Source organism: Passer montanus, unplaced genomic scaffold (assembly GCF_014805655.1).
Source record: "Passer montanus isolate IOZ18808 unplaced genomic scaffold, ASM1480565v1 scaffold54, whole genome shotgun sequence".
In the NCBI taxonomy this organism is placed as follows: Eukaryota; Metazoa; Chordata; class Aves; order Passeriformes; family Passeridae; genus Passer; species Passer montanus.
Genome location: NW_024370374.1, coordinates 2166513 through 2179267, shown reverse-complemented (window position 1 = coordinate 2179267; position 12755 = coordinate 2166513). Strand labels below are relative to the sequence as shown.

The 12755-nt window shown below is 39.2% G+C and overlaps 1 protein-coding gene across 4 annotated transcripts in view; it reads right to left on the bottom strand.

Annotated features, from left to right (window-relative positions):
- Positions 1–12755, bottom strand: part of USP47 (ubiquitin specific peptidase 47) — a 51031-nt gene that overhangs the window by 29195 nt on the left and 9081 nt on the right. For 2 of the 4 annotated variants that reach the window (XM_039725169.1, XM_039725167.1), the window contains exons 2-6: positions 7576–7635; positions 4268–4471; positions 3282–3398; positions 2022–2160; positions 412–508 (exon numbers count right to left, since the gene is read on the bottom strand). In XM_039725169.1, coding sequence (XP_039581103.1) covers positions 412–508; positions 2022–2160; positions 3282–3398; positions 4268–4471; positions 7576–7635 — 617 coding nt within the window. The remainder of the gene's footprint in view (positions 1–411; positions 509–2021; positions 2161–3281; positions 3399–4267; positions 4472–7575; positions 7636–12755) is intronic. The other 2 variants (XM_039725168.1, XM_039725170.1) reach the window with 2 other exon arrangements.

Here is a 12755-nt window from a genome sequence, read left to right as displayed (position 1 = left end):
TTCTGCCATGTCACAGGTTAACTGCAGCTCTGTCTCTTGGGAGAAGTCAAATGCAGTTGCTTTTCATTTCTGCAGTAAATGGCAATGATACTCTTCAAATGTACAAACATAAAACCAAAAAATTTGAAGACATTCACTGTACAGACATGAACTGCACTTAGCATCAAATTTAACTTTCAGTTTGATGTTCTCAAGATTCTTTAAAAAGCGTCCATGCCACAACCAGTAACTTGTATTTTACTGAAAAGCTGAAGCTTTTAAGCAGATATAATTTCTAAGTCTATCCAGCTTGACTTTCATTATCATTTCCAGTGTCCAAACAAGGAAATTTTGACAGGTGAAATTCCAAAGGGTCTCCTACCAATACGAACCAGCACAAATTTAAGAAGTTTTTTGATTCTATATACTCACTTATACAATGCATTTCTAAATTCAGGAGTCATGAAAAGTGTTTGCAGAAGGCTGTTCAAGTAGCAAGTCATTGCTTGATTTACCAGCCCCACATAACCTAAAAATATGAGAATAATGAGATGGAAATAATGCAAAAAGATGGCACATCAATTCAAGAGTTAAAACACTTGACAAGAAAACAATTCTGTGATAGTGTGCAAGAACTGCATTTGTCTGTTGTCATTTATTGCTATTTACACTATAAATGAAGGGAATGTTATAATTTCTGAGAACAACAGAGAATAATAGTTTATATAACAAAAATAATTCTCCTGAATGACATGAAGCTAGTTTTTTGATCACAATAAAAAGTAATATTTAAGGCTGAATACTACACTTATGGGGATGTACGTAACTCTAAATAATAGCAGATTTAAATATTTTACAGAATAAACTAGAATTTTCTAAGAAACAATTGTGTATCTTGAAGCTTGCTGATTACTTTATGTCTGCTAAAAATATCCTAGTAATAATGTTATTATAATTTGTAGCTGCACTGCTTTTATTATTGTTTTCAAATCAGAAATAAAAAAAAAATCCCAGGTGCTCACACAACACTACTATTCTAAACCCTTCCCCCTTACAGAACTAATTAAAAAACTAACTGAACTACTAAAACAGTCATTTTTTACTAGCTGAAGATTAAATTATTTACTTATATTAATCTAAGCTGTAATTTTAAGATTTTAACCAAAATACCCAATATTAGCAACAACTGATAAGCAAGGAGCATATACTGAAGCATCATATATTACAGGAATTAAAAGTGCCTGTTTATACTCTGAAAATTCTTGAAAAAAAAATAATCTCAGTACCATACTAGTAATGAAAAGACACTTCACACACAGGCATTTTCTGTGAAGAGACTGAATCAGAACATTTGTACTTTATTTATTACTCTACACTAGATAAATCATCTTTTCAGTTTTATTAAATGAAAAAAAGGTAGATAAACTTTCTTATTTGCCAAAAAGCCTTAACCAGGTGAGTAGTGCAACACGAGTGCCAGCTTTGTACCTTTACCCTCCCCACACTGTAATTTGCTGTCCCCTCCTGCCCTGCTGAGCAGCCTCCCAGAACCCCGGGCACTCCCCTCCCCTGGGTGTCTGCTGGCTGGGGGATGCAGGAGCCTCCTGGGGAATCCTCCTGGAGGCAGAGAACCCTGCAGCCCCTGGCAGGAATTCCCAGGCCAAGCAGAGAGAGAAGTGGCAGGAGCCCGTCCAGTATCCAGCTGGGAGTGAACACAGCTGGGAGTGAAGACAGCTGGAGCTGGGCACTCTGCTGATCCTGCTATGAACTAGGGATGAGCAGCACACCAACACTGCAAAGGAGGACCCTGGCAGAGTCTGAATTACTCTGTTCCAAGTAAGGAAAGGATGGAACACAGTTCTTCCATTTCTAAAGTGATGGGAGAATATCATAAAAACCATGAATAAAAAAAATGTAACAGTGATGTGGGTATTTTTAAAATAAATTGCAATTTATTAAAAAAAATCTGGAGGTGCTGCTATTTGAAAATGTGCTAAAATTTTTACAAACTAGCATTGCCTTTACAAGAGAGAACAAAATACCTGTCTCTGATTTGCTCAGGACTGAAGAGTAGGAATAGCTTTGACTGACATAGTCATGGGTACATCCAATGGAGCCCTCTCTTGGAAGGGGGCCTATAAATCTCTCCTGTGCACCATCCTCTGCTGTACCTGACTCCTCCTGGAAACACAAACACACCCAGCATGAGCACAAGTTAGACAACACATTTTTACTGAAGTACCTATGAGATCTACTTTTCTCCCATGGCTAAGAAACCAGTTTTGCTAGGTACATCACACAATATTTTCAACATTGCAGATACACAGTGTAACTTTAGTTCTGCCTTTCAAATTCTCAAGCCCTTGACACATTGTTCTTTAGCACTGGCAGAAAGACAGGTCCTTTGGAACACTGCACAACCAAATACACTGTTACAATGGACACAACAAGCAAGCAAGTTGGCAATTCAGCATCTCATGTGACTCAAGTTTTCTGCACTGCAATACAGAATAAGATTTTTTCCAGACATACAAATTTCACTCCATTACTCTATCAGAACCAGTCTTAAATTCTGATCTTGAGCACAATTATTTACACATGGGGTTTTTTTCCCCTTTTTCAGGTAATTAAACTCCACAACAAAGGCTAAGTAAGCCACCATTAAGCTGATACAAGAGCTAAGTAATAAATATTAATATATCACTAGTCTATCCAATCTTTGATTTGAGTATATTGCAGCTGTGTGCATCATGTATTTGAGAAACAGAATATTTCAAATATTTGTTATGGCAAACAGCGGCCTCTAGCAACACTTCCAACTCTTCTTTTATATTTATGTATTTATTCATTTTTCCACAAAAATAGATGTGGAAGCAGCTCACTGCTGTCAGTGCAAGGCTGCCATTTCGGAGAATTCTGCCAGAAAGGCCTAACATTGTTTTCAACACCCAGAGGAAAGGGATTGGATATATGATTAAATATGTATTGTTAAGATTTAGCTCTGAATGTGTCAAAGATTAATTAATTATATAACCTTAGAAAATTGCTTGCAGCAAACATCACATAAATATCGATGAGCACGAACAGTGACAGCAAATCATTACTAAGGGAACTGGTCCCACTCAGGAGAAATGTGAACATAGATGTAAATACAGCCAAAGTCCGTTGAGAAGGTTCCCAAAGAAGCTTAGGATGCAATACCCCAGCCCAGTTTTTTTTCATGTTCTGATCTTACACAAGCACTACAAAGAATATACACCTCTCCCACAACACTGGCTTATGTAGCTGAGTGGAGATTTTACCTGCATTATGTGAGGCTGCTCGCCATCCTTGTCTGTCAAATGCAGAAAGTTCTTCTTCCCTGGCTCAAAACCAGCATCCAGAATGGTTTTGTCACTGTTCTGATCTATTGGAGTCTGCTAAAAAAGAGTAAAACAACAGAAACAACACTTGTTAGAAACAGATCTATATGCAATTAACAGATTCCATCCAAGTACACTGCTTGATGTGGTAGCTGACACAGTAAGACTACATGAAAATAAAAAATTATCCAGTAAACAAAACATACATCATCAGTACTGAAATAACCTGGGAACAGTTTAAGAAACACTACATTCTAATGCAGTTAGTTAATCTTAACACTTGGTTAATCTATTCAGGAGCCAAACACCATAAGTTTCTTGGGAACATCACATTATTCAGTGTCTTCTATAGCATGCAGACACTTTTCTTCTTTAAAAGAAGAAAAAAAAATTTACTTTCAGCAGGCATAAACATGACCTGAAATAAACTAATGACTACTTCTTAACAAATTTTAGAAAGTTTTCTATGTGCATCTATAGAAATAATATTAACTAAAATCAACACTGATTTACAATAAAGCGTAGGAGTGATACAAATAATTTTTAAAAAATATAATATATTCAAATAGGTCTAAGAAAGATCAGGACTCACTACACAACATGCTGCTGCTAAAAAGAAAATATTTCTCAAACAAGACTACAGGAAATTGATGGTATTATTATTAAAAATACATACTGATAACAAAAACTAATATTGTATCTGAATGATCATATTAGTTTTTGTTTAATGATTAAACAGATGTATCATTAAAGAGCACACTTTGAGACTAAAATCCAGCCAAATCAACACAGTGGCATCAGCCTGCTGTGGCGCACCCAGTACAAAATGTAACAGGAATTAAACAGCACCCTGCAAGACAGAAGGAGGTTTTCTGTACTGTGAAGTGCTGGCTAGGCAGAGGAAGCAGAAAGCTCAGCTGCCCTACCGTGTCGGCGACACTGTCCCCATTGCCCCACACCAAATCAAAGGAGCCGGTGACGTAGCCCACTTTGGCAGCCACGTCCTCAAAGAGGCGCCTGAGCGGGGTGGAGGCTGGCAGGTTCAGGGTGACCCGCTCGTTCACCGTCTTGCAATTCGTGGTGTCCTGGATTATGCACAGCACCCTGGGCTCCTCAGCAGCACATTCTGCCTGCAATGACAGCACACAACAATTCAGGAGAAAAAGTAGGAACATTTAGGAGTTTAACTGAAAAATCAAAACAAGACTTCACCAATAAAATGCAGTATACTTTTAAAAACTAAGGTTCCTAAAACTGGACTTTATTTTCTGAAGTGAACATGAGAAAATGAAGAACCTTCCAGTTTTGAAAAATCTATTAAAAAAGCTTCATTTTCATAGAACAAGAAGGAATTTGTTCCAGTGTGGGGACAGAGAAACCACTCAGGTTCCACGCAGAATTCCAGCCAGCAACCGCATAGGAGACTCCTTCAAAATCAGGAACAGGCTTCTAAATCATCACTTCCAGCTTTGACATAATCATAAATCCTGCTGAGGCAGAATACACCTTTTGTGACTTTGAGGAATGCAATCCAGAAAATTTGCAGGCCTCCAAGCAACCCTGGAAGCTGACCACTAAACAAAAAGTTTCATAATCAAGCCACCTGATTATGAGTTGCAGGAGATATTTTTCTGCCTGAACAAAGTAAGAAAATTAGCACTGACAAATGGCTACTGGACAAAGTAAAGAGTGTTTATATAAAAACTTCAATGTATCTGAAATCAGAACAATGATCTTGGATGAAAGTGATAATGGAATAATAATGAAAGTTTCTGGACCCAGGTAAGCCAAAAAACCCAGCATTTTCCAACACTAAAAACCTAGGAAGTCAAAAATCTAAGCATAATCAATTAATTATCTTAATTATCCAAAACTGTAGAACAAGAATAACTGATATTTAAATACACATCTCATAGGTAAGTAAAAGGAATTAGTCCTTCAGGCACTCAGCCCTTTCAAGCTGTAACACACCGAAGCATTAGTAATGCATTGCCAGAGTGCCCAAATCTCAGTCCATGGCTAAAGGCACAGCATCCAAAAAGGCAAAAATCCACATGCAGTGCTATCACAATTCTCGGTGGATAAGAACAACAAATGGCAGTAATTACATTCATGCCCAAACTCTCAGCCACATCACAAGCAGCTTCTAGAGAACAGAGAACTACAAAGAAGACCTGAACATCTTCAGTTTTGTAGAATCCCCCATATTTGTACACAACCAGCCTCACAACACAGATGAGCACCACCGAAGTGGTACAGCCCCTTTTGAGAGCTCTTACATCACCAAACCCTTGGAAAAGGAACACAGACATTCCAGCTGATGCTGCATGCCTTCATTACAGGGGATTGCAAGATCTGCTGGCAGTGTTCACACAGGGATAGAATAAAATGTGAGCTGACTACATCATCTATTCCTATCAGTGTCACAAAAAAGTTCTTAGAGGAAGGCAAATAAAACCACCCTTGACCCAATCTGTGTGATGTTAGTTTGCTTTTGACTGGGATTTTTTTCAAGACTTTGGAGTCCAATTTCTTTAGGTTTATCAAATGAAATATCCTGTGTGGAAGCCTTCATTAACTGCATGCTCAAAAAGATTCAAAGTGTTATTTGAAGCAAATCTGTAACAATTCATACATTTCATCTTTATGGGAGAATTTTACGTTTACGAATTACTTTCCAAGAAGACACACAAAACTATTCCTGAAACATTAACTATACATTAAGAAGAAAACAGAGTTTGGAAGTGAAAGTAATTTTGACATATTATATCCTCACTTTCATCTACAGCACCCACAGAGACATACAGGGCTGTATTTAAGTAGACTAAAATTAAATTTCACCAGTGATTTCTTTTCTTGGGCTCTTCCCTTGAAATTTCCCAGCACAGCATTTTTTTTTCTTTGTTTGTTTGGGGTTTTTGTTATTTGTTTTGTTTTTGGTTGTTGTTGTTTTTTGGGGTTTTTTTTCCTTTTTTTCTGAAGAAGCACGTTCTCACTTTCACTGTGTGGTTAGGAAAGAGAAGGTAAAGCTTGTTCAGTGGTCTTCTTTTTTTATTTTTCTTTGAGAAGGTGAGCAGCAGCGAAGACCCAACAAACCTGTAAGATCAACCCATATCTACATGCAGGTGTCTCAGCAATGGTAAAGGCTTGCTCTGGGTGGGAGCCCACCCTCCTCTACAGAACACTGCAGGGGGGTTAAGAGACATTTACTACTATTCATACAGGATCATCTCAGAAAACAGAAGTTAATTCGGATGTAATTATCCCCACACTGATTTTGTATTGATGCTGTAACCTGATGGCTGACATGTATAATCATGTCATGATCAGTTCTCCACTGGAGACTCAATTCCTTGTGCTACTGCCTTAACAAAACCAACACTGACACTCTCCTCCCTGCAGGAGTTCCCTGGGAAGTGAACTCCTCCCACTCCCACTTTTCCTGGTACCCTGGATGGTGAATCAGTTGTGACTCGCATTAAAGTTGCTACTGGAAATAATTAGGCACACAGTATCTGAGGGATGGAAATAACATTAAGGGAACAAATTACAGATGATTACAGAAGATTTGCTGGTTGGGTTGCTGGATGTTGCACGTCACACAAATCCTCTCCTTGTTCACAGATGTAATTCTGACAGACTGAACTGGTTTAACGCAGGGTCAGTATAGCAAAGGGTATTAAGCTGTCATTCATTCACACTGTCACCACTTCAAGGCGTTAGTAGTAAATAGATAAAGCAAAAATAACCTCAGCCCAACTCTACTCACGAAGAGCATTCACACACACCAGCTGAACTAGGAGACAACAATCCAACACCTTGTCTGGGGCTACTTTACTACAGAAATAGCGTGAAAAGCACGACTGGCCAGTGATAGATCCCTCAGCTATTCTGACAGGCTGTTATCAAACCAAATCCACAACAGAAACACAGAAATTAATTTAAACCATTACATAATCTGATATATTACAAGAGCAAAACAACTCCTTTTTTAATGCAGAGATACAGAGAGCCAAAGCCTCACACACCAGGGTAAAAGCATATCAATACATAACTCAGTTTGAAGCTACCATTAAGACTGACTTTAATATGTACATCATCTTTGTATTCAAGAACATGCACCGAGTTCAGTGTCAATAGCTCATGCTTATGTTAAAATAAATAGAAGCTACAGCGTCATGCTGTTACTATGTTTCTTGGTTATCATTTTATAAAGCTGATTTCGTCTGTCTACCTGTGAAAACTTCTTCTTCATTTCAGCAAAGATACTTTGTCTGCAACTCCAAAACATATCCTACAGTACATAAAAACAAAATTAACAAGTCATAATAACTGAAAGTTGTAAATTGACTTTTACTTTATACTATAAAAATATCATTACTGAGTTTGGAAACACTATTCACCAAATAACTCAAGAAGGAATAGCCTATTTTAATATTTAAATTATTACAGGAGCAGTGTTAGACAATGTCAGTTAAGTTATAATACACAGACTACATCTCATAAAGAAAGAGGTGAATGGATAAGAAAATGTAAATAACAATTCAAGATATAGAATCATATTAACATGTTCCTTGATTATCTTTAAAATATGACACAGACATAGGAAAATATTTTACCTCAAATGGTTCAAGTGTAGAATTAGCATATAACCCTGTAATTCAGTTTATTAATGTATTTATAAATTATAAAGCTGCCTAGTTTCATATGAAACTGTTCTTTTCTACCTGAATTATTTCCTGTAGGGAAGTTTTATTATTATGAGCCCATTTTTAAGTACGCAGCTGAAGGTAGTAAAGAGATTAAGTTACTGACTTTATTCCTACCACTCTTAAAGAAAGCCTGCCCTGGTATCTCTGATGTATCGTCAAAAATTCAACAACAAACATTAACTGCACAAAATTGTCTTCTAACTAAACATCCAATTAACCAGTTTCTGAATCTCAAGTGGTACACTTTGTATTTCTCCAGAAAGGAAAAACAGGAAGTGAGAATGAAGATGCTCAAAACATCACTGATCTCCAAATTCCTTCAACTGTGCCCTTGGTAAGGATTATCAAAACAAAAAGCACTGACACGATCTTTACTGACATGCCCTATTTGCCCCACCAAATGACCTACAAAAAGAGCCCAAATTAGACTATTGCATTTAATTTCCCAGCAGGATGACACATAAGGCAGGATTTTTTTCTTCATGTACTGAAGATCCAATTTGGAAGTTTTTATATGACAAGACTGTGTCTAGCAGTTTCCTTTACACACCAGTCTGTAATTTCAGATTTGAGAGATTTCAGATTTAAATCACACAATTTAAATGTTTTGCTGCCTTCTGGTTTTACCTGCTCTTAATCAAAAGACATATACATTTTGTTAAAATGACCCAAAGGTTAATGGAGTCCCAGAACCACAAATCTGAAACTGCTGGTTTGTAGTATTTTCATTGTTATCAAATACATTACCCTGTGTCAAGGACTTAATTAAGACTTCCAATTTTCCTCCTAATCAGGGACTCCAAAAAACCCTGACTTCAGCCTGAATTCCTTCTCTCCAGAGACAGGCAAGCTTAGTCTGGTACACACAGGGGCACATGTAATTTTGTAGTGTGCTATTGACTTGGTGCACACAGTGGAAGGTGGAAGGCTCCAGGTATCACCTGCACAGAACTATCAACAGATTGCTTATTTTATAAAAATATTCTTGTGCTGGGTTCTCAGTTCTTGTTTTTTCAGTTAAGGTCTGCTGTAAGATGTTCAAGAGCTACTTCACTAAACAAATTCCATGTAACAGATCAAACAAATCAGATTTACAAATTATACTGTTTATATGATGTTCAGAAATTTTAGAAATAACTGAGAGCTTCTCTGAAAAGACAAATCACAAGTCACAGAATCACAAAACCATTTAGGTTGGAAAAGATTTCGATGATCACTGAGTCTAGCCTTTAACTGACCATTACCATGTCAACTAGACCAGGGCACAAAGCACCACATCCAGTTGTTTCATGAACATCTCCAGAGATGGGGACTCCACCACCTCCCTGAGCAGCCCTTTCCAATGCTTAACAATCCCTTACCTTCAGCTGCTGTCAATGAGCACCCCCAGGTCCTTTTCCACGGGGCCCCATTCCAGCCAGTCTCCCCAAAGCCTGCAGCAAAGCATGGGGTTGTGACCCAAGTGCAGGACACAGCACCTGCCTTGTTGAAATCACAAGGATGTGTCCAGCTCTCAAATGCAGCATTCTCTACTTTTCAATTAAAGTGTTCACTCAAACACTCTGAATAAACTTTATGATAACCACTAGGGCAATTCTACATTTTACAAAAAAGCTCCTCTCAGCATGGAAATGTATTTCAGGTACAATTAAGAGACCAAAGGTCTTCTATACACTTGCTTAATTTCACCCTGATAAAAGTTACTCTGGAATGCACCAAGCCAATTACTTATTACACCTCACAAAATCAACAGGCAATTAACTACACAGTTCAAGGCTTTCAGATTAACATACACGTTATTCACAGGCAAATCAGAAACACATCACTGCCTTTCCTAGTAAGAAGCAAGAGCAACTACTCAGGTAGCAAGCACATCTATGTAGTACTTGGGAGAAGTCCTCAGAGCTTTATACTCAAAGTTCCATGCTGCTACTTCGCCGAAGTGTGACATAGTCACCAGTGGCTTAGGAAAACAAATTGCAGACCCTCAACTGCATAATTACCTAAAAGGCAAATGCAGACTGTTAATTAAGGCTATAATTCACAAAATCATCCTACAATTATTTTAGCACAGAAGTCTTCTCAGGCTAATATTTTGGTCAACAAATATTTGAAATTGTAATTTCAACTGTTAACTGTAATTTTAAAAAAATATTGAAACACTGACACTTTCATCCCAAGTCACTCCACCTTGCTGAGGGTGGGAATCCTGTGGGATGGAGAGCATCCTCAGCAAGTCTGCTGATGACAATAAGCTGTTGGTGCTGTCAACATGCTGGATGGAAAAGATGACATCCTGAGGGACACTGACAGCTGGAGAGGTGTGGCTGTGTGACCTCATGAAGTTCAACAAAGCAAAGTGCAAGGTCCTACATCTGAGTTGAGGCAATGCCAAACACACCTAGAGGCTGTGCAGAGGTGATTGAGAGCAGCTCTGAGAAGTACTTGGGGGTGATGGCTGATGAAAAACTTACTATGAGCCAGCAGTGCGAGCTAGCAGCCCAGAAAGCCAAATGTATCCTGGGCTGCATCAAATGGAGTGCAACCAGCAGGTCAGGGGACTCCACTCTGCCCTCATGAGCCCCCACCCCGAGTGCTGGGGACATTTCTGGTGCCCACAGCGTAAGGAGGACATGGAACTGCTGGAGCAAGTCCAGAGCAGGGACATGAAGTTGATAAGGGGTCTGGGTACCTCCTCTACAAAGACAGGCTGACAGAGCTGGGGCTGTTCAGCCTGGAGAAGAGCAAGCTGCACGAAGACCTCATAGCAGCAGTATCTGAAGGGCACACAAGGAAGCCAGAGAGAACTGCTCAGCAGGAACCGTAGTGGCAAGACAAGGACTAACAGGTTCACATTGAAAGGTGAAAGGGCACATAGATATATGGAAGGAATTGTTTACATGATGGTGGCAAGGCACTGGCACAGTTCACCCGGGGAAGTTGTGAAATGCCCCATCCTGGAAGTGTTCACAGCCAGGCTGGATGGGGCCCTGAGTGACCAGCTCTTGTGGAAGGTGTCCTTGCTCATGGCAGGAGTGTGGAACTAGAGGATATTAAAGGTCCCTCCCAACCCACCCCATTCTATGGCCCTTTACACTGCTCCATTTCTAGAAAGGTGATGATGATAAAACTGCATGTAGAAGATTTCTGACTATTAGACCAGGCCTACAACAGGAACATGCAATCAACACACAGGTCTGACCTGGGTGGACATTCTAGAGGGCCATGCTACACAAAACTCACACCCCATGTACCTTCTAAAACGTATTTCATCTTTTTTTCCATGAAAGATCTGCACCTGTAAGATGCAGAGCATAAAGCATGTTGTTGCACTGAAGCAATTCAAGCTGTATTTCTGTATATACAAAGGCAGCATTGTTATTAGTGCCATCTGCAAGACAGACATTTGCTTTGACCATATAGGTTCTGTATTTGTTGAAAATAAAGGAACAATAAAAATAGAGTGTTACTAGATCTGTCACAACAATATTCAAATGTACAACTGCAGTGGTTTTAACACTGCATTTAGATGTGGCTTGCTATTTTTCAGCTTTGAATCACTGAGCTAATTAAACTTCTATAGCAGCATTTCACTATTTTAACTCCAGCTTCATTTTTATAAAATTACTTCCAGAGACTGAAAGCAAAAACTAAAACTAAGGTCAAACTTCATACAGATTCTACCCAATATTTCCAAATTCCAGGTCACGAGTTGAACCAATAGATGTGTGAGGTTTTACTGCCAAGTAAATTTAATGGCCTATTGAGACTTAAAAGGATCACCACTGGAGAAGACTCTACATGTCCACACCCCGTAAATAATTCTCACAAATCACTGCAGTACAAAGGAAAGACAAAGAGATCAGTAGCAAGCAGCAGACATCAAGCTCACATTCACAGAATTATTTGGATGATTAAGCCTAAAACAGCAATTCTCAAACCTAGTGTAGCTTCAGCAACTTCAGACTCCCCTATTAAGTGCACATAAGTGACTACTGCCAGTCACATCACTGCTGGGCAAACTCTAGGGTGCACATTCCTGGTCTGTGTAAATGACTGGATGCACACTTCTAGCAATTACAAGGATAAGTGAAATCTGGGACCTTCAATGACACACAAGCAGTCTGCATCTGCATCTTTTACTTCTGAAGTATAATCACATAGTTGAAACAAGCTCCTGTTCAGCTGAACCATTGTTAGTGTCTGAATGTTTCTCTCTCAGCAATGACCAAATACTATCAAATCAGCTCCTTGAGAACCCACAACCACAATTTAGGCATTCTTCTACCTATTTCGAGAGGTCCAGTCCATTACGCTGCACTGGATACATGTTGACAGCACTGCTTCCTGCAGAAAATGCAAGATCAAAGAGCCTTCCAACACACAGCAAATAAGGGGAGAACACTCAGTGAGCACTGCGGTATCATTTCCACCCATTCCCACCATTTCTCCTCTTTGCACCCTGTGCTTTTGAACCACAGACTCCAGAGAGTCCCTACAACCCAACACCCCCTTTTACCCCCAGCAGAGCTACTCACGCTCCATGTTTTTTTCTAAGCCCAAGGAAGCTCTTTTTAGAGGCCAACTTCCCTGGTGCAGCCAGGTAAGAAGGGTCTCTCCCCTGGCAGGTGAACACAGGGTGATAAAGGTCCTCATAATGAAGGAAGCATTGAGCAGGTGGTCTCGGACTCACATCGGGCTT